This window comes from Rhinolophus hipposideros, assembly GCF_964194185.1.
Source record: "Rhinolophus hipposideros genome assembly, chromosome: 2".
In the NCBI taxonomy this organism is placed as follows: domain Eukaryota; kingdom Metazoa; phylum Chordata; class Mammalia; order Chiroptera; family Rhinolophidae; genus Rhinolophus; species Rhinolophus hipposideros.
This window is the reverse complement of record NC_138048.1, coordinates 41138013-41151518: the sequence shown is the minus strand read 5'-3', so window position 1 is coordinate 41151518 and position 13506 is coordinate 41138013. Positions and strand designations below refer to the sequence as shown.

Here is a 13506-nt window from a genome sequence, read left to right as displayed (position 1 = left end):
TTTCAGAGCCTTCTTCATCTCTGACAATTCTCTGGCTCAAGTCCCAGATCTGTCCACCTACGCTTCACTGTTCAGGACAGCCTTCTGAACATGATGTTCCTGTGATTATTATTAAAATAACAGAAGGACTTCCTCATACAATAAAAATAACAGAGCACCCAATGGGATCCAACCAATCAAGTTTTCTAAGTTTAAGTAGGCCTAAATAAGAGCAAGGCTTGGGGAGCACTGGAGGGAAAAAGACGAGATCTAGAGAGCAGACAAATTTATTTAAACATTTCATGAATCAAAGGGAAAGTAGTACTTAGCACTTTAAAGAGAGTAGAGCAGGTGTCTGTTTGCAGTTTTTTATATGGGTGGCTGAATATTATTAAAACAAATTGCCTGGGTGGCTGGAAATATAGACATGCTGATATTAAGGAAGACAAAAGTCAAAGGAAGGCAGGAGAAAGCCGGGAGAAATCTTCGGGCTGGGTGGGGTAGGGGGTCAATTTGTGTCTTTCTAAGATTCCATTGGATCATTTAAGTGTAAAAACCACAAAACTAAACATCTGCTGCTTGTGACTTAGCAATCAAGTCTCACTTCATCATTCCTTTTCCAAATGATCAATCTAGGCCAAATGGCTTATAAGCACTGTATAACTCATGCTGACTTAGGCTTTTCAAAAATGAGGACATTTACAAAAGGTACAAACTTCCAGTTATAAAATTAGTAAGTCCTGAGAGTTAAGTCCAGTTAGAAAATTGGTAAGTCATAAGTACTTAATGTATACATGGTGACTATAGTTAATGATACTGTACTGTACATTTGAAAGTTGTTAAGAGAGTAGGTCTTAAAAGTTCTCATCACAAGAAAAAAAATGTGTAATTATGTGTGGTAATGGATGGTAACTAGACTTATTGTGGTGGTCATTTTACAAAATATACAAATATAGAATCATTACGTTATACACCTGAAACTTATACAATGTGATATATCAATTGTATCTTAATTAAAAATAAACACCTTTAGTTTTTTTTAAAAAGTTTTGATAAAAAGATTGGGCAAGAATTCCTTTGTTCAAATTTTCAGAGTGTAGAAAAGGGCATATTACAATGGTTGGATAATCAATTGCTCTGGATTTCCCAAAGTTATTATACTATACTCTATTATACTTGCTGGTCTCAAATATTTCAGTTTTCTAGATACTTGAACAAAAAGCTTCCATCTTAATTTGGGAATAGTAAACTCTGTATTAGAGTTAACACAATACATTTTTAATATTGTTCATGAATCACCTTTGGGATAAGATAGGTATGAACAACTTATATCCTAGAAAGTATTAAACTTTATAAAAGATGAAAGACTGATAAATGTGCTGTGGATAATTACAAGGGACACTGCAAGCAAAGGTTTCCAGTGTGAGCTCCATATGTCAGTAATTTTCAGCTATAAAAACTGCTTCTCACTGAGCTCTGCTTTCTGTAGAAAAACTACAGTTTAGACCACTCTGTGAGATAGGGATCAAGGGATGGTTTGGAAATTACAAATGGCACAGAGACAAAAGAAGAACCAAATGGGATGTTACCATTTACATGACATCATTTTGATTTGAAACCAGGGATTTTTTCTTACCATCATTGGAATCAAAGCTTCCATTGATGGACTTTCTCTGAAACCTGCAAGAAAAGCACATACATATGCTCCTAAGACAGTGGACTCTCAGCTTTTTATATTTGCTTTTATAGACTTTGTTGAAGATTTGTCTACTAGGATTTCTTACAAATAGGCCTTTGGATGTGGAGAAATTGGAATTCTGATACTTTGCTGGTGGGGTTGTAAAATGGTGTAGCCTCATGGAAAACAGTCTGGCAGTTCCTCAAACAGTAAAACAGAGTTTCCATATGATTCAGCAGTTGTATTCCTAGGCATATACCTACATACATAAATATATTATTTTCAGATTCATTTGTTTTCAGATAATTCACATATCATGAAATTCACATACCCTTCAACGTGCACAAGTCAATGAGTTTTAGTATGTTTACAAAGTTGTGCAACCATCACTATTATCTAATTTCAGAATGTTTTCATCCTCCAAAGAAATCTCAAACCTACTAGCAGTCATTCCCGGTTCCCTGCTCCTCGTAGGCCCTGGCAACCATTAATCTATTTTCTGGCTCTATAAATTTGCCTGGACATTTCATATAAATGGAATTATACTAGAGGTGGTCTTTTTTGACTGGCTTTTTTGCACTTATCATAATGTTTTCAAGGCTCATCTATATGGTACATGAATTAATACTTCAGTCATTTTATAGCTGAATAATATTCCATTGTGTGGATTTACCATATTTATTGATTTACAATTGATGGGCATTTTGGTTGTTTGCACTTTTTGGCTACTATGAATAACACTGCTATGAACATTTGTGTACAAGTGTTTGTGTGGATACATGATTAAATTCCTTTGGGTATATACCTAGGAATAGAAGTGCTGGGTATGAGGTAACTCTATGTTTAACTTTTTCTCCAAACTTATTATTATACTTCACTGCTTCACAGTAGCTTCATAGCAGGAACTATATTTTTTTTTTAATTTATTGGAGTGACAATTGTTAGTGAAATTACATAATTTCAGGTGTACAATTCTGTATTACATCATCTATAAATCCCATTGTGTGTTCACCACCCAGAGTCAGTTCTCCTTCCATCGCCATATATTTGATCCCCCTTACCCTCACCTCCCTTCCCCCACAGCAGGAACTATTTTACATCCTCAGTAGCAATGTGGAGGTTCCAATTTCTCCACAATCTTACCAACTCTTCTCATTTCCATTAAAATTTTTTTAATATATCTATCCTTATGGATATGAAGTGCTATCTCATTGTAGTTTTAATTTGCATTGTCCTGATGGTTTATGATGTTGAACAACTTTTCATGTGCTTATTGGCTATTTGTATAACTTCTTTGGAGAAATATCTATTCAAACCCCTTGCCCATTTTTACATGAGGTCGTTTTTCTTTTTATCGTTGGGTTGTAAGAATTCATACACAGTGTGCATAACTAGATCTTATCAGATATATGATTTCAAAACATTTTCTCCAATTTTGTGTGTTTTATTTCACTTCCTTGATAATATCTTTTAAAAGTTTTAATTTTGATGAAGTCCAATTTATCTATTTTTTTTCTTTTATTAATTGTGCTTTTGGTGTCATATCTAAGAAACTATTGTATAATCCAAGGTCACAAGATTTACACTTATGTTTTTCTTTATATATTCAGTTCTTATATTTAGATCTTTTGTCTATTTTGAGTTCATTTTTTAACGTGATATGAGGTAGTGGTACAACTTCATTCCTTTTCATGTGGATATCCAGTTGTTCCAATACTATTTGTTGAAAAGAATATCATTTCTCCTTTGAATTATCTTAGTACCCTTATCAAAAATCAATCGACCAAAAATGTAAGGGTTTATTTCTGAACTCTCAATTCTATTCCATTGATCTATATGTCTTTCCTTAGGTTAGTGGCAGAGTTTTGATTACTGTGGTTTTGTATTAAGTTTTGATATCAGGAAATGTAAGACCTCCAGCTTTGTTCTTTTTTCATGATTGTTTTACCTTTTCTGGATCTCTTGCATCTACATATAAATTTTAGGATCAGTTTGTCAATTTCTATAAGAAAGTCAGCTGGGACTTTGAAAGGAATTGTGTTAAATTTATAGATCGATTTGGGGAGTAATGCCATGCGTTTTATTGCTGCCATAACAAATTATCAGAAACTTAGTGGTTTAGACAATACAAATTTATTGTCTTACCGTTCTATATGTCAGAATTCCAAAATGAGTCTTATGTGGCTAAAATGAAAGTTTCAGCAGTTCTGAATTGTTGATTGAAGAAGGCATATCATTATGGTAAGCAGTTACAATTTGGCCTGACTGGTCTAGCTGGCAAAGGAAGCTCTAATGAAGTCCCCTCTTCAAACAATTTTAGTGATATTAGCTGGCTAGCATTTATATGGACTCGTAAAAGATGATGTATTTGGATTGTGTGTTTTTATTAATAGGCTTTTAACCCACATTAACCCACATTTGCCCTAGATTTTGGAGCTGATAAATTAAAAAAAAAATTTATTAAATTTATTGGGGTGACATTGGTTAGTAAAATTATATAGGTTTCAAGTGGTTAATTCTATAACACATTATCTTTATATATTGCATTGCGTGTTTACCACCTAGAGTCAGTTCTAGGATGAGGCAGGCAGTAGCCAGGGAGCAAAGGGGAAAAAAAGTAAATGAAAACTATGCTAGACTGATTGCAAAATGGCTACTCCTCATCTTGTGTCTACTTCCCTCAATCAAAAGGTAGAGTCTGTATCTTCAACTTTTGAATCTGGATTGGTCTCATGACTTGTTTTGACCAATAGAATGAGGGGGAAGTGATACCATGCCATGTCTGAACCTACATCTTAAGGAAGCCTTGCACTCTTCTGTTCTCTCTCTTGGAGATTCACGAAACCAGTGCTAGCCTGCCGGAGGATGAGAGACCAAGTGAGAAGGGTAGTCTGGAAGAGCTAGCTCTTAGATGACCTGCCCGCTGGTTGCATTCTATGACCACAGCCAGCTGAGATCTCTGAGCCCGATCCAGATTAGCTGAACCATCCAGATCCATAGATTTGTGAGCAAACAATTATTGCTGTATGCCATTGAAATTTTTGTGGTTGATTTTTATGCAGCATTATTGTGGCAACAGATGACTAATACAAGAACCGAGGGAAGGACAAACATCCAGGATCATGCAGTTTGAATGCAAAGTCTGGCAGGGTGGTTGAAAGGAATGAATAAGAGAATACATATGCAGTATATGGTCCAGGGCCTGCACATTCATTGTGAGGGCTCCATAAATACTTGTTGAATAGATTGGGTCTGGGGTATGGGAGGGGAATGATGTTTAGTCATGTGTTCAAGCCAATACAGCATAAAGACACTTTGGAGTCTTAGCTCCCCGAGGCAGGGGCCATGTTTATCAGTTTTCATCCTGATCTAATAGCATGTGCTGAAAACCCCACAGATATTAATAATAAAGTACAAGGGATACTGAGCAACTGGCATTATGCTCCAGGACTGGTTCATTTGGTTTTGTAGAAAACTTATTTCTGCTTAGTTCAATGAAGGAAAAGTTCCATTAGCATTTTTCCTCAGTCTATTCCCCTATTTAGAATGCTAAATAGTTCTTATGTCTCCAGATTTCTATTTTCAGTTTGTCTATATTTGGAAAGAATCTCTGCTTGTGCTACTGACTGTAGCAAAATAATCTGGCAGCTAGAGGTTTCAACAGAGACTTCTACCACAACTTTGAAAAACTGTGCTCGTCTTAGTAGGCTGAATGATAACTTTGCGAGATTGACATCCAGCTACCAACTAATGTTTTTGTCTGTTTGTTTATTGACTACGTGTGCTAGCTAACCAACGAGGTGAAATCCTATTTTCTAAAATCTAAAACATCAGGAGTAGAGACAGTCTTCCTAAGAGATAAACTTCTTTTTCCATGACACCGGGGCTCATCCAAGTCAAAATTGGGAGCTTTTTGGACCCTTTTTCAATCAAATCCAGCCTGGGGTGCCAGGCTTTTGGTCTGGTCTTCTTGATCAGGACTGGGACCAGGCTTCCTGGGTTCAACACCCAGCTCCTTCATTTACTGGCTGTGAATTCTTGGTCAAATTACTTAACCTCTCTATGCCTCAATTTCCTTAATTGTCAAATGGTGATAATAACAGTATCCATTGTTGTGGGGCAATCGATGAGATAATCTGCTCTGAGGGTTCAGCATAGTGCCTGGCACAGAGCAGGTACTTGTTCAACGTTAGTGATTATGATGTGATGAATTAACTGAGCTGATAATTAAGCTTTCCAGGTATAATATTTGCCTATACACTGAGGTTTTTGTTTTTAACTTTTTATTTGAAAATAACTTCAAATTTAAAGAGAAGTTGTAAGAATAAGAATAGAATATAGAACACCCGTATACACTTATCGTTAACATCACCCAATTTGCTTTATCATCCTCTCTCTCTCTCTCTCTCTCCATATGTGTGTGTGTGTGTGTGTGTGTGTATTTTTTTTTCTGAACCATTTGAAAGTAAATTGTATGTCATGAACTTTTATGTCTAAATATTTCCAAAGAATAAAGATTTTTTCTTATATAACCATGTAAGTTATGTAAGTTGTCAAATTCAGCAAGTTGAATACTGATATGATACTCTTCTCTAATTTACAGAGAGAATTGTATTCTCTGTATTACAATTTTGTCAATTGACCCAATAATGTCCTTCATAGCATATATATATATTTTTTAGTAAGAGATATAGTCTGAGATCAGGTATTGTCTTTAGTTGTCATATTTCTTTAGTTTCCTTCCACAGCCTTTTCCACAGCTTTTCTTTGTCTTTTATGATACATTTTAATAGAATGATCATCATCTTGAGCTTGTCTAATTTTTCCTTATGATTATATTCAGAATATGCATTCCTAGCTAGATTATTGTATAAATGATACCATGTCCTTCTCAGAATGTCACATCTGGAGACATACACGTCCATCTTTTCTTTGGTCATATTAATTTTGATCACCCAGTCAATTGTTTGATTTCTTCATTGTATGGTTACTATTTTTCCTTTACAGCTACTGAGCCATTTGTGGGGATACACTTTAACACCATGTAAATATCTTGATCCTCAACAGATTTTCCTCCTACTTTTAGTATCCATTGATGATTCTTAACCTGATCTACGCAAAATGATGATTTTCCAATTCCAGCATTCTCTCCTAATTTGCATCAGCTTTTGGAGTTCTGCTGTAGACAAAAGTCCTCCTTTCTATAGTCAGTATTTGCTGATGGCTCCCCTGCCTAATGTGTACCTGCTTTAGTAACTTTGTTGAATCCATGGGGTGTATATCTGCAGGGATTTAGGTCAGTCCTCCCTCCCTCCCATTTTTCCTTTATTAATATGGTTCATGAATTTCTATTTTTCTCAATTACTTTTAATTCATTTTTCTCCTCAACTGTTTTGATGCTCAGATTGTCCCAGATATGACCAGATATAATCCCAGGGTTTTTAAACTCAGTTTCTTAACTGAGAAGCTTCATAAAGGTCAAAAAGGGGAGTTATGTTTTGAATCAGAGGTAGGCCTGTATCACTGAGACAGTTGTATCACTGTAGTAGCCATGATGCGATCTTGCCCAGCAGTCTGGAAACTCGATGCTGGCTTTGTTGTCTTTTTGCACGTTCAAACGGAGACAGAACATCTGTTTATTGTAAACCTCCTGCCATTCTTTTGTAGTTGTTTCACAGAGACCACAACCAATACAGAATTCTCAAGGTTCAGGCCTGCTGAGGAGCAATGAAAAACTGGAGCTTGTTTTTATGGGGCCTCCAAACTCTTGGGAAGGGAAATTTCCTTCGTCAAATTATAGCATGATTATCTCCTTTTTTTCTCTCTCTCTCAAGGGACATTTTACTGGAAAATTGATGCTACAACAGTAAGAAAGCACTTGGCAGTGTAATAGCAAAGCATATTATTTCTGCTATGAATAACTAACTCCTGCTAAAATTACTCCTGCAAAAATAACCAACACTCTACCAGCACTTAACTGTATGCAGAACATTGACATAAACACTGCAGTTAGACTATTCTATAAAGTAAACTATTGTCTCATTTTACAGCTGGGGAAGCTGCAACACAGAGAGGTTAAGTAACTTGCCGATGGCCAGTTAGTGGCTGAGGTAGATTTGAATCCAGTCAATATGACTCTAAAGACTAATTCTCTAATTACTAAGCAGACACAGGCAAAGGGGGTTAATATTTCTTGAAACTCTTGACCTACCTGATATAATGAACAAGCACAACAAGCAGGCATCCCAAATAGAAGGATAAAAAGATGGAGACGCTGAGAAGAATGGATTTCACAAAAATGGATTCTGAGGGAAGAGAAACAGCTTTAGTCAGGATGTCCTCAGAAGAAAGACCCATCTCTGTCATACCTCTTCTTAAGCCCTGGCATATCTCTATTTGAAGCAGCAAGGCTACTGGAGGTCACCCAGACATTATCCACAAAAGACTGCCTTTCACAGTGATGACTTCCCAGTGGAAACTGGGAAGAGACTTCCTGTATTCAGCTTTCTAATTGAGTTCCCTTTCTTTCTGGAAGGGATTTAACAAAATGCTGTTATTCTCTATTCTATTTCTAAGATAAATATTAGTTTTCTTATGATGTTTCTTTGGAAGTATGACATTAGCATTGAATTATATGATCAACTTCCTGACAAAGGAATCTCTCCACTGAATCCTAGAGCCAGCACTGACCTTTAATGGAAGGAACAATGGTCACTTTAAGGTTCTTTGTTCGTTGTAGATTCCAGGTCTGGTTTCCCTTTCCTGGTAAAGCACAAGACAAAATGGATCAGATCCTATGCTCTTGGCCTCTCATCTGAACAGTTGATCACAAACTGTCCAAAGTTAACTCTGGTTGCTGAATTTTCTTTTAGCAAGAACTGAGGAAAACCTAACCCTAAATCTTCAAATCGTCTATGAGGTTGGTGCAAAAGTAATTCCGGTTTTTGCAATTATTTTTAACCTTTTAAACCGCAATTACTTTTGGTTAAGCTGTCAATTTGGCCTTTGCTTGGGTGCATTTTGGTAGCACTAACTAATGAAAATGAGACTGCAGCCTCCATTCTTGACCAAAAAAGGCTTGATCCTTCCCCTGATATCCACGAGGCCCAATATGCCACAGACATCTGAAGAAAATAACTATAAAAATAGGAAGCTACCTCATTTTTTGGTTTGCATTTTCTACCAGTGAGAATTTTATTTTTCTTACATAGTCATTAAACAGCTTGTAGTTTACCAGAGAACATTGGATATTGGCAGAATTCTAGAGCTTTGCAATTAAGAGATTAAAGAATATATGAGCAGAAGTTTCACTAAATACCCAACAGTAAACACGCTCTGTGTTGATCACATATAGCTCATCAGCAGTTGGGGGTCTGTGTTTTTAATCAATAGCCTCTACCATTCCCAAGGTAGTTACTGGGTAACTGGGTAGTTACCCATAACCATTTGTACTATGCCTCAGAGCTCACACAACCCCTGTCATTGGGATACGTTGTCCTACTTTGCTTTCTTACTATCTTGCAAAGTACAATTTTGGCAACCAGAATTGAGAACTTTAATTTTCCTTGCTCATCCTTGTGGAAATGATGAGTATTGATAAATGCAAGTGACTCCATTAACTCTGGCTACCAAAATGATCTTAGAAGATGGACCGTGGTCTGTTGTATAAAATCATTCCTTCAGAGCAGTAAATATTTGTTGAGAGCCAACCTCATATGGTCTGAGGGGGCACAAGATTCTGAAAAGATGCAATAAGTGACATTTTGTGGCATCATTCATATCTTCAGCTTATCATTTTCTTCCCTTTACTTTTTTCTCAAGTACCTCTCAGACTTCTTTGCCACGTCACTGCAGATGACCCTCACTTAGTGGCAACTAAAAATGGTCATAAGGGGCCAAAGTGAGCTTTTGGTTTCTCTTCCATTCCCATTCATCAGGTTTTTCTAAGTAGCCAAGTATTCCTCACTATCTCTTACCCTGAATGAAGAAAGATCCTCCACAAGCATAATCTTCAGGCTTTATCACGAACACCACGAAGAACTGCTCGTCAGGAAAATCCTTCTTCTGTGTAAGACATAACAATCTTATGATACGTTCTTGTGTTCTTATGATAAGAAAGACAGAAGAGAGAAAGTCCATGGCAATGGGATTGGGGTAGAAAGAATGAGGAGAAAGAAGAAAAGCAAAGTTCATCTCTGCCTCTTAACTTTTTAGAAAGGACTTTCGTGTACCCATGATCTACTCCAAATTATCCACAATAAATTAATTGCTACATCCAAGAAATTAAAATAAATAGATGCAGTATTCTAATTTCAATCTATCTTGTGCCCACTTGAGTACTTAAAACTATAACAGGCACCATATAAATAATATGTCAACAGCCTATGTTTAATAATTAGTACTTGTATATTGTTTTTAAAATTAATAAACTTTATTTTTTAAAGCAGTTTTAAACTCACTATATTAAGTTTTCATTATTTTAAAACCTAATGGTCAATGACTTTCCTAAAATATCATACTGTCTGCAGTTGAATAAATAATTTAGGTTAGGGAGGTAAAGACAAGTTGAAGACCTGAGTTATAGCCCTGGCTTTGTTTCCTTTAAGTGTGCTTCTTTGTGTCCCAGTTTCCTTATCCATGAACGAAGCATTGACAAGATCTTTAAGGTCTATTCTATTTCTACACCTCTGTCTTCTTTTATCATCCCCAAATTTCTGGTATCATGTTTAACCCACCGAGAAAATGGCACAAAACTGAATCATGGGCCCAAAGGAGAAGTAACAATTGATTGCCAAACACATTCAAAGTAGAGATGTATTGATATGCTTTGTACTTCACTGATTTAGTGTCCTGATGCAAAAATCTGAGTTCTCTGCTATGGTTATTTTTCTGTCCTTTTTTATTTTTTTTATTTGGGATGATATAATGCTGGGATGCTAAGGAAGAAATAAACACTAAAAACAAGAGCAGATATTTGGAGTATCAAATCTGAGACAGTAGAAAATTCAATGAGACACTAGAAAATTAAAGCTTAACTGATAGAAGTTTTAAGGTCTGATACCTAAATTATAATGAACTTCTCTTCATTCTTTGCTGTTATCCAACAAACAGTATCCCCTTACCCTAGAGAACAGAGGAAGTGGTCTGTTATCAAGTATTATAGCTACCTCAGGTAAGCATCACCTGAAAGTCAGGGACAGAATCTCTTAGAAAACAGACTGGCATGGGTGTATATTTTTGCTGTAAAATTACCATGAACATAATAATTGAATTACAAATACCAAAAGGGCAAACCGCGACACAAATGCGGTTCATGTTCCTTTGAACCAGTTCATTCTGTCCAGAGTTGAAGTTCTCTTTTGCTCCATATTACCACGGTACAGATTATTATTAGACTATGTTCAATGGCTTTAAATGGAGCAGACAAACTTTACTCTAAATTGGCATTCCCCATCGCGAGGATTGAAATATTCTGCCTTTACCTCTCTATGCAATCTGTCAGATATACGAATATGACGCACTGCATCATGGGTTCCCAAGACTTCCCAAGGCGGAATGGGGCATGGGGCAGGGTAACATTGTCCACCGGTGCCCAGGCTTTGATTTCAGGCATAGCAATCTTTGTTTTCAAATCAGTCAGAAAGGCACACAGTGAATGGCAATCCCTTTTGGATGCTGTCCCAGTAGGTAAACGAATATAAACTGCATACTGTCGTTGACAGTAGTGACCACAGAAGTGATGTCTCACCTGTAATGTGATGGCAGCTTTCTTGGTCATGGACTGATAGACACCATTAAATTCCACATTGTGGTCTAGGTCATACACTGGGCACTGAAACGGACACGAGGGATAAAAAGGAAAGTATCACTACTGTCATATCCTGTCATGCTGAGCATACCACACATACAGAGCAGGGGGTTCTTTACTGAGCCATAGACCATGAAAAGTTTCCCCCCAGAATAGTCATGAAACAGTCTCCTAAAATGTGGTGCCTTGTCCTCGAAAGTCAAGGTCACCTTATATCAAAGAGAATTGAAAAGTTGTCTTAAAGTTTATAATACCTTTCCATTTTTTTAATGAATACCTTATGAGACAGAAAGGGCTTAAGGTTACAATAAAATTTTTAAATTAAACTTATTGAGGTAACGTTGCTTAATAACATTATATAAATTTCAGGTATACAACATTATAATTTGATATCTGAACACTCTGTTGCATTGCCCACAACCTAAAGTCTAGTTTCCTTCCATTACTGCCTATTTGACCCCCTTGACCCAATTCCCCCTCCCTCATCCTCTTTCCCGCTGGTAACCACCATTCTGTTGCCTGTATCTATGAGTTTGCTTTTGCTTTATTTTGTTCTGTTAGTTAATGTGTTACTTTTTTGTTTTATATTCCCCACGTGAGTGAAATCATACAGTTTTTGTCATTTTAAAAACTCAGAACAAATGGCAGGCTTCTATTTTTTTTCCTGCAGTCCACAACTTTGTCTTCCTTGTACTTTGCCATGATCATTCCTCCCTCCCTGCTACCCTTCCTTCCTTTGTTTATTTTGGTGAGGAGTCAATTATTCTCTATCTCCCCAAATCAATGTCTCCAAACATGGACTGCCAACTTGTGTGCACAAATACTGGTCTTTTTATTTAGCATTTTGCAGGAGATACATAGACATGTCCTCCACTCTTCTCTTTCATTTATCCTGGGATAATATCATGCTCCATATTGGAAAGTTGACAAGTTATTAAGACTCACCATGATATTCTGCACTGAGACCACAGAACACGGATAAGCCATTTCAGACACAACTTTAATAATAACTGAGTCCACATCTTCAGGAAATTTGTATAGAAAATACTGAGAGTAAGAAAAAGAAAGATGATTTGTTAATATCAAGCAATGTTTACAATCATGAATACAAACTATTTTCATATGAACAGGATTGTTTCCTCTAATATTAGGCACAAAGTTTAGATATGAATCTCAATAAACCTCCATTAATTTAGTCAGCTATTCATCACATACATATTGAGCAACTGCTCTCTGCAGGGCTTTGGGCCAGACATTAGGAATACAGCAGTGAACAAGGTAAAGCAGCCATTTCATACAATGTTGAAATGTCATTTTCTATAGTATTTTTCAACTAAATTTTGCTACACTTCATTTTAGTTTCTACTTAAAAAGATCCCTCCAATCTTTGAATGAAGGATATGTAGGATGTACTATGAGACAAGATTTACTTCTGTGTGGTCATTTTGAAATATGAAGCTCCATCTTGAAAAGCAGATAAGCCTGTTCTTCAAGATCTTAACCACCTTCCTATAGGCAAGAGTCAGCGCTAGACACCCTCTTCCCCTAGATTTTTTGCTAAAGAATTTATTTCCTGGCTGGAATATAGTGAGATGACATTTAGATTCAAAGACTAAGGCTTACATCTAGCCTCTGGAATATGTTCACAATTTTGGACAGACTTAGATATCTTTAGAAGTATTTCTTAAATATCATCTGAATAAGGAAACATTTACAATAGAAAGAGGTTACATTATTTACCTACTTAGATTATAAATCCATTAAGAAAAATTATTAACTCTAAGTTTTGAACATGTTGCTAATAAAAAGAAAGGAGACTTCTGCCCAATAATTTTAAATATGGTAACTGGTTGAGAAACTAGACATAAAATTAATGATTAAGATTTTGAATCAAAACATATTTTAATACTCTAAAAAATCTATTACTTTAAAGGTGAAGCAAAACATGTTAAAACTTAACTTTGCATTCCAACATCCTCTTTACTAGCCTTATTCTGAGAACTAGAGCAATAAAAATACAATGTTTTTCAATAATCCAAAG

The 13506-nt window shown here is 36.1% G+C and overlaps 1 protein-coding gene across 3 annotated transcripts in view; it reads right to left on the bottom strand.

The window, feature by feature from the left end:
- SIDT1 (SID1 transmembrane family member 1) overlaps positions 1-13506 on the bottom strand; it is a 93849-nt gene that overhangs the window by 41231 nt on the left and 39112 nt on the right. For all 3 annotated transcript variants that reach the window (XM_081027493.1, XM_081027494.1, XM_081027495.1), the window contains exons 5-10: positions 12411-12512; positions 11406-11489; positions 9634-9721; positions 8348-8419; positions 7869-7962; positions 1616-1659 (exon numbers count right to left, since the gene is read on the bottom strand). In XM_081027493.1, coding sequence (XP_080883619.1) covers positions 1616-1659; positions 7869-7962; positions 8348-8419; positions 9634-9721; positions 11406-11489; positions 12411-12512 — 484 coding nt within the window. The remainder of the gene's footprint in view (positions 1-1615; positions 1660-7868; positions 7963-8347; positions 8420-9633; positions 9722-11405; positions 11490-12410; positions 12513-13506) is intronic.